This window comes from Bubalus kerabau, chromosome 11 (assembly GCF_029407905.1).
Source record: "Bubalus kerabau isolate K-KA32 ecotype Philippines breed swamp buffalo chromosome 11, PCC_UOA_SB_1v2, whole genome shotgun sequence".
In the NCBI taxonomy this organism is placed as follows: Eukaryota; Metazoa; Chordata; class Mammalia; order Artiodactyla; family Bovidae; genus Bubalus; species Bubalus kerabau.
In genome coordinates, this window is record NC_073634.1 from 109,489,440 (window position 1) to 109,498,092 (window position 8,653).

The 8,653-nt window shown below is 57.5% G+C and overlaps 1 protein-coding gene across 9 annotated transcripts in view; it reads left to right on the forward strand.

Moving 5' to 3' along the window:
* EHMT1 (euchromatic histone lysine methyltransferase 1) overlaps positions 1-2,079 on the forward strand; it is a 111,989-nt gene extending 109,910 nt beyond the window's left edge. For all 9 annotated transcript variants that reach the window (XM_055541710.1, XM_055541717.1, XM_055541716.1 and 6 more), the window contains 2 exons: positions 686-861; positions 936-2,079. In XM_055541710.1, the coding sequence (XP_055397685.1) occupies positions 686-861; positions 936-1,101 (342 nt within the window). In that variant the 3' untranslated portion in view covers positions 1,102-2,079. The remainder of the gene's footprint in view (positions 1-685; positions 862-935) is intronic.
* Positions 2,080-8,653: the final 6,574 nt, after the last annotated feature.

Genomic DNA, 8,653 nt, shown 5'->3' on the forward strand with positions numbered 1-8,653 from the left:
AGGGCCCGCAGACACGGCGGTGCTCGGGGCCCCTGCCCCTCTCCAGGGGCTCGGGCCGGGGGCCCTTGCCATGTGGCCATTCCCGGTGCAGCGTCGCTCTTGTCTTCTGGGTCTTTACAGGGGAAACGCGGCTTTCTCAGGGCTCAGTGGTGAGGCCAGACCTCTTCTCAGGGTCATGTCAGGCCTGGGTCCTGGCCACTGTCTGTGCCCACAGGGTCACCACCGCTCTGAAGGCTGCTGTTGGCTAAGTCCCCTTAGGAGGGACCTGGCAGCCCCCCGCCTTCTCCCCCCACTCCCCTGTGTCCCTCTCCCTACCACTCCCCCGTCCCTCTCCCCCCTCGTTCCTCTCTCCCTTCGTCCCTCTCTCCCCGTCCCGCCACCCTCTCCCCTGTCCCCACGTCCCTCTCCCCCTCTGTCTCCCTGTCTGTCTGTCCCTCTGCCCAGTGCCCCTTGGCCCCGCCTCCCGGGTGGTGGTCCTCCCCCTCCGTCACTGGGTCCCTGAGGGGCTGTGCTGCCTTGTGGTCCCCATGGACCCCGACCCCTCTCTGGGTGTCTGCGGCGCTGTCCACGTGAATCCCAGGTCTGCGCTCGTTTTCACCGAGTGGGAGCCCCGGGGCTGCGTGCGGGGGCAGGGGTGGCACCCGCGCCTGCCCCTGATGCTCAGCGCGTCGCGTCTGTCCCCCAGGACGGAGAGCTGTACTGCATCGACGCACGTTTCTACGGCAACGTCAGCCGCTTCATCAACCACCACTGCGAGCCCAATCTTGTGCCCGTGCGTGTGTTCATGTCCCACCAGGACCTGCGCTTTCCACGGATCGCCTTCTTCAGCACCCGCCTGATTGAGGCCGGGGAGCAGCTGGGGTAGGTGCCCGGGCGGGGGCGGGTGGGGGGTGGCCCCAGGGGCGCAGGCCCAGACCCCGGCTCTCTCTCCGCAGCTTCGACTATGGGCAGCGCTTCTGGGACATCAAGGGCAAGCTGTTCAGCTGCCGCTGCGGCTCCCCCAAGTGCCGGCACTCCGGGGCCGCGCTGGCCCAGCGGCAGGCCAGCGCCCAGGAGGACGGGCTGCCCGACACCAGCTCCTCGCCCGCCGACCCGCTATGAGAGCGCCGCCCGGCGCCCGAGTGGACGCCGTTCGCTGTGGTTTGGGGAGGACGCAGAGGCGTGCAGGAGACTGGCTGGCCTGCCCGGGGCCGTGGGGGCGGGGCCCGGCTGCGCGGGGACACCTGGCCTCCTTGCCGGCCTCGCCATGAGTTCCCGACGGAGGTCTTTCTGCTCCACGTTTCTCGTCTCCCCTCGCGCGCCGTCGCTCCCGGCTCACCGCCGGGCTGGGGGCTGTGTCCTGTCGGCCCGGACTCTCCGTGTGGCCCGCTGCGGCCCGCATGGCCGGTGCTGGCTCTGGGCGGCACAGACCCTGTGCCCACCGCCCCTGCGAGGTCAGGGCCGAGCCACTGCTGACTTTGGAGAAAACGTGGGTTTGCTTTTTAAAGAAATCCTATATCTAGTCCTATACACCAGACCTCTCACGTGCTTCTTTCCGAGGATGCGGTTTGGGGCGCAGGACGGCCATGGCCCCAGAGCACCGCACCTCCTGTTGATTTCTAAGCCACATGCTATGATGATGAATAAACTGATTTATTTTCTACCATTATTGGACATTAGGACAAACAAAAAATAAACACAAAAACACAGACAACGGTGCTGATTCTGGTGTGGTTTCTACTCACCATGTGAAAATAAACTATCAACTGTATAAAGAGAACAAAGTGATTTTAGAATAAAATGCAGGAAAAACTTTTTTTAAAATGTTAGTCTTGTAGTGTGAATAAAATTGCCATCACCTTTTGTGTGATGGCCTGCCAGGCCACATACTTTTTTTTGGCATATACTTTTTTAAATACTGTAATTAGTGCAGTAACAGTGGGTTTTTTTGTGCAACTCTTCTAAAACATTCATAATGCAGTCATGTTTATTTTTTCTGTTAAAATGTTTTTGACAGTTCTAAGAGCAGTCTTTTGGCTCAGACCATTTCTTGTTCTGTTTTCAATGAAATCAATAAAAAAAAAAAAAAGAAGTCCTTTACATGAGGCTCTATCATGGTATCATGTTTCAGCTGGTTTCTGCGAGACACCCACATGTGCTTGCTCCCACGCAGCCCTGGGGACCAGCGGGCAGGCCCAGCGCTGTGCTGCCTCCGAGCAGGTGGGCCTGCAGCACCCCCGTCCCTGGAGGAGGATGCGGCCGTCCCTCCCCAGGCAGCCCTCACGGGGGTGTGTGTACCTGTGCGTGTGCGTGGGAGCGTCTGTGTGTGTCCAGCGCTCCAGAGGCTGGGAGTGGATCTCCGGATGCGGTGACGCTGGAGTTAGACGCGGGGAGGTAGGGGACGGACGCGGGGAGGCTGGAGATGGCAGAGCTGCGCTTGTCCCCCTCCTACTGGGCAGGCCGGCTTCTACAGAACCTCTGGTCCCAAACCTCACCTTCTAACTCAGGAAGCAGCTTGAATGCTCTGCCTTTTATACACAGAAATCATTCAGATAGATTCATGTTGATATATGGCAAAACCAATACAATATTGTAAGGTTAAAAAATAAAAAAGAAATCATTCAGAAACATGCTTTCAGACATTTGTCCAGAACTTGCATTTTGCAGACAGTCCAAGCAGGGTGTTTTCCCTGTGGACGGGGACCGAGGCCCTGTGTGTGGAGCCGGGGGGACTGAGCTGGGACTGGTCTGTGGGAGAAGCCCTCTCCTCCCTGGGGACTTGCTGCCTTTCTCTCCTGGGGGCACCTGGACCCCAGCAGGGGCTGTGCTGGCTGGAGGGCCCACCTGCAGCTGGGCCTCAGGCTGAGATCACAGACTTCTTTGCCCCTTGGATCAGGCTCCGAGCCCGGGGGCCAGAGGTGTCTGCTGGTTCTGTGCTGGGGCACGGCCAGTGCCCAGACAGCTTTGTTGACCCGAGATACAGTCCAGTTGCAAACTTTGGGGTGTAGGGGAGGCCTGTGGGGCGGGCTTCCCCATGGGGCGTTCTGCCAGCGGGTGCCGGGCAGCTGCGTGTGTTCCTTGGTCCTGCGGGGTCTGCACCATCCCTCGGTGCCCCCACCACCAAGACGCCTCCGTGAGGGGCTGCCCAGGGCATGGGGGCAGGCCAGAGGCCTCCTTTGGGGTGGGGGGCACATGGGTAGGCTGTGAGGGGCTCACCTGGCCACTCACTTTTCAAGGCAGACCTGTCAGTCCCCCGCCTGCCTGGGGGGTCCCTGTGCCCTGGCCTGCCCAGCTCTGCGGCTGCCCCTGCCCAGGTCCAGACCGCGACATCCTCCACGCTTCCCGACAGCTGCTCCTGTTTCCACTGATGTAGACGGGCAGAAAGGAGGCTTCCAAGCCTCGTCTTTCTCTGCCTGTGCAGTACCCTCCACCCGCACCGCCCTCTGATTGTCAGAAGAAAAGGACCCGAGTGCTGCAGCTTCGCTGCTGATACACCGAACGTCGTTAATGACAGACGGGCCTTCCCTCCTGTGTGAGTTGCCTTGTAAAATTTAATTGTGTGGTTTATATTTCTCTTATTGATTTGTGTCGTCTCTTTATATATTGTAAGAGCTTCCCTCGTAGCTCAGTTGGTAAAGAATCTGCCTGCAATGCAGGAAACCCTGGTTCGATCCCTGGGTTGGGAAGATCTGCTGGAGAAGGGAAAGGCTACCCACTCCAGTATTCTGGCCTGGAGAATTCCATGGACTGTGTAGCCCATGGGGTCGCAAGGAGTCGGACACGACTGAGCGACTTTCACTTCACTTTATATATTGTATCCTTTTACTCACGGTGAACCTACATTTGTATATGGTAATATCTCTTGGGATTTCCCATTTTGTACCATATTTAGAAAGACTTTCATCTCCAAATTGCAAAAATGTTCTCACTTCTCTAGCAGTCCAGTGGTTAAGAGCCTGTGTTTCCACTGCAGGGTATAGGTTTGATGACCCGTCGGAAGATCCTTCATGCCTTGTGGTGTAGCCAAAAAAAAATTATAAAAATATTCTCCAGTACCTGTTCAGTATTTTAATGCAAGTTTAACTCTTGAATCCAGGTGGAATTTATTTGCTATGTGGTGTGAAAAATCTTAAGTATGAATATGGAGGAATAATCTTCCCAGGTGGTTCAGGGGGTAAAGAATCTGCCTGCCGGTGTAGGAGAGCTGAGTTTGATCCCTAGGTCAGGAAGAGCCCCTGAAGAAGGGATTGACAACCCACTCCAGTGTTCTTGCCTGGAGAATCCCATGGGCAGAGGAGCCTGGCGGGCTGCAGTCCCCAGGGCTGCAAAGGTTCAGACACGACTGAGGGGCTGACACACTTAACCTCTGTGCAGTGAGGTACGTGGCTTTCTTGTGTACAAGCGAGCAAGCTTTGACCCATGCCTTTGCCCAAGTGACCCTCTCCTGTGGAGGTGCAGGCTGTTGGCATCCCTGAGAGATCTCCTCCCCTTCCCCGTCTTCCCCAGCTGGTCCCACCTCTGAGACGCACTCCCTGTTCTAAGCCTCGCATCTGCGGACTTGCAGGGTGCTCTTTCTGTCACGCTTCTCTGCTCAGCTGGTTTCCAGTCGCGTTGCATCAAGCAGTGGCTCAGTGGTCTTTCTCTTCCTGAGGCGCATCCGCAGCAGGAGTCACCGAGGCTGTCTGCCCTTCACCTGCGCACGCACGCCTGTGCTGTTGCCATTTGGAGGCTTTTGTCGCTACGGCCGCTGCGAGCGTCCTTGTGCCTGCCGTGTGTCTCAGGTGAATCTGGAAATGGGCTTCTTGGGTCAGCCTGAACGCTGGTCTTTGAGTCTGCCTGTCCTGGAGGATCTCACTGTGGTTTGGATTGGCATCTGCTGCTGACTCGTGATGCTGGGCACTTTCCAGAAGCTTGTTGCCTCCTGTGTGTCTTCCTTTGCCAAGTGTCTGTTAAGTCTTGTGTATATTTTTTATTGGCCTCTAGTCAAGGCTGTGGTTTTTCCAGTGGTCATGTATGGATGTGAGAGTTGGACAGTGAAGAAAGCTGAGCTCTGAAGAATTGATGCTTTTGAACTGTGGTATTGGAGAAGACTGTTGAGAGTCCCTTGGACTGCAAGGAGACCAAACTAGTCCATACTAAAGGAGATCAGCCCTGGGTGCTCATTGGAAGGTCTGATGTTGAAGCTGAAACTCCAGTACTTTGGCCACCTAATGCGAAGAGTTGACTCACTGGAAAAGACCCTGATGCTGGGAAGGATTGGAGGCAGGAGAAGAAGGGGACGACAGAGGATGAGATGGCTGGATGGCATCACCGACTCGATGGACATGGGTTTGGGTGGACTCTGGGAGTTGGTGGTGGACAGGGAGGCCTGGCGTGCTCTGATTCATGGGGTCGCGGAGTCAGACACGACTGAAAGACCAAACTGTCTGTCCATTATCGAGTGTGGGGGTCACCTGCCTGACCCGTCACCGAGTGTGGGGGTCACCTACCTGACCCGTCACCGAGTGTGGGGTCACCTACCTGACCCGTCACCGAGTGTGGGGGTCACCTGCCTGACCCGTCACCGAGTGTGGGGGTCACCTACCTGACCCGTCACCGAGTGTGGGGTCACCTACCTGACCCGTCACCGAGTGTGGGGGTCACCTACCTGACCCGTCACCGAGTGTGGGGTCACCTACCTGACCCGTCACCGAGTGTGGGGTCACCTACCTGACCCGTCACCGAGTGTGGGGGTCACCTGCCTGACCCGTCACCGAGTGTGGGGTCACCTGCCTGGCCCGTCACCGAGTGTGGGGTCACCTGCCTGACCCGTCACCGAGTGTGGGGTCACCTGCCTGACCCGTCACCGAGTGTGGGGTCACCTGCGTGGCCCGTCACCGAGTGTGGGGTCACCTGCGTGGCCCGTCACCGAGTGTGGGGTCACCTGCCTGGCCCGTCACCGAGTGTGGGGTCACCTGCCTGACCCGTCACCGAGTGTGGGGTCACCTGCCTGACCCGTCACCGAGTGTGGGGTTACCGAGTGTGGGGTCACTGAGTGTGGGGTCACCTACCTGACCCGTCACCGAGTGTGGGGTCATCTACCTGACCCATCACCGAGTGTGGGGTCACCTACCTGACCCGTCACTGAGTGTGGGGTCACCTGCAGGGCCCAGCGCATGTCCTCTGTCACATGGTTGCTGTCCAGTTGCTCAGTCCTGTCTGACTCTTGTGACCCTGTGGACAGCTCCGCTGTCCTTGGGATTTCCCAGGCGAGAATGACTAGAGTGGATTGCCATCTCCTGCTCCCAGGGGGTCTTCCTGCACCAGGGATTGAGTCCAGGCCCCCTGCACTGGCGGGCAGGCTCTTTACTACTGTGCCACCTGGGAACCTCTTTTTAAATTTCAAAAGTCTTTATTGGGATATGTTGACGTATCAGAAAATGCACCCGTTTTAAGTGTTTTTTGAAAGTGAAAGTCGCTCAGTCATGTCTGACTCTTTGTGACCCTATGGACTGTAGCCTGCCAGGCTCCTCTGTCCATGCGGATCTACCCACCCCAGGGATCGAACCCAGGTCTCCCACGCTGCAGGTGAGTTTACCATCTGAGCCACCAAGGAAGCCCAAGAATACTGGAGTGGGTAGCCTATCCCTTCTCCAGGGGATCTTCCTGACCCAGGAATTGAACTGGGGTCTCCTGCGTCCCTGGTGGCTCAGAGGGTAAAGCGTCTGCCTGCAATGTGGGAGACCTGGGTTTGATCCCTGGGTTGGGAAGCTCCCCTGGAGAGGGAGATGGCAACCCACTCCAGTGTTCTCGCCTGGAGAATCCTATGGATGGAGGAGCCTGGTGGGCTGCAGTCCACGGGGTCACAAAGAGTCGGACACGACTGAGCGACTTCACTTTCACTTTCTCCTGTGTCGCAGGCAGGTTCTTTGTCCGCTGAGCTACCAGGGAAGCCCGGTATGCTTCAGGAGTTCTAGCAAGCGCCTGTGCTTGTATGGCCGTGTCCACGGTCAGGACATGCTGACTGTCTTTGTTGCCTCAGGCTTCCCTGCTGCCCCTTCGTCGTCTACCTGCCTGCCCTGACCCTTCAGACCAACGTCTCCTGCTCTAGACCTTTCTAGAATTGGAAGCATACACCGTGGGTTCCATTGTATCTATCTTCCTTGGCTTAATGTATACTTTAAACTTTTGAAACCATCTCAAATTTATGGAGAACTGTGAGCATAATACAGACAACGTTTTCTCTCTGAGTCGTCAGGGAACAGATTTCCTCCTCCTCGATGCCCCAGTGCCGCCGGTACCTGGGTGATGATGCTCCTTCCCCATGGCGACCCTCAGGCCCTGGGCAGCCCCTGCCTGTTCAGCCGCCGTTCTCTGGCTGTCTCACCTCCCGTCATTTTAGCCAGAGCAGGCCCATCGGCCTGTTTTCGTGGACTTGACCGTGAAGAGGATGGGTTGGTGTTCTTGTCAAAAGTCCTCAGTCTGTTCCTGACTCCTCAGGGCCAGGTTTGGGGCTGAGTCTTGGCAGGGACACCTCAGACATGGTACTGGGTCCTGGTGTGGTCTCCCGGGTGGCCCACGAGTTGGGTTTGGTCCATTTATTGATATGGAAGCTTGAGGTCATTGGCCGGAGATTCAGCCTTCCCCACAGTTTCTGTTTTGTTGTAATTCATAAATACTTTGTGGGAGAAAGATCCCATCCTTCATCAGACTTTGCGGTTACTCCTGGGGGTACACACGCACGTGTTCCTGCGACATCCAGCGGGTCACAGTCTGTCACTCATCATTCAGTAGCTGAAATGCCAACGGTTGGATGTGGCGGCACCCTCTCAAGATGTCTCTCGCCGAGCACATCTCGCTTTCCGGCGTGAGGCGCCCCGGGCTCTCTGGCGCCTTCCCTGCCGCGTCCGATCCCGCTGGTCTTCTCGCGCTCCAGCCTGCCGTTCACCGTTCGCTGCGTGTCTAGCCCTCTCTTTGAGCCTTCCCCGCTTTGCAGGCTGCCTCTTGGTTGTGTTCTGTGGTTGGCCCTGCCCACGGCCCTTCTGCCCCGTCTCTCGCTGCACCCTGGGGGTCACGCTCAGGCGCCCGCAGCCCGCTCTCTGGCGGCGTCACCCAGGCTGCCGCTCGCGTGCGCGCTCTCCTCCCAGCGGGGCAGGCCCGCTGCCCCGCGTCGCTCACTGCGGCCCGAGTGCGCCCCGGGTGGCGCGGTGGCCCTGCTCTGCTAGCCAGCTGCCGTCCGTGTAACAGCTTCCTGGAGACACGAGGCCGTTCCGTGCAGCCCGTGCCCTTCGCGGTCTGCCTTCGGGGTTTCAGCGTGTTCTCAGCAGGCAGCCTCCATCACGGTATTAACGCTGACGTCGGCCCGGAAGAACCCCGGCCCCGCTGCCGCAGCCCCAGCCCCTTACGACGGAGCCTCCGCACGCGCGTCTCCGCCTGTCACAGGCTGCTGTCCTCGCTCATCTCCTGTCCCCACGTACTGCACTCACCACTACACGGTTAAATTACAACTAAGATGAAGAAAATTACAATTTTGTGCGTTTGCTAAATTTATTCCTTCTCTGACTCTCATCCTGTAGATTTGACCTTCTAGTTAGTGCTATTTTTCTTTTCTCTGAAGAATTTCGTTTAACATTTATTGCACAAAGGTTTGCTGTTCAGTCACTCAGTCACATCTGACTTTTTGTGACCCCATGGA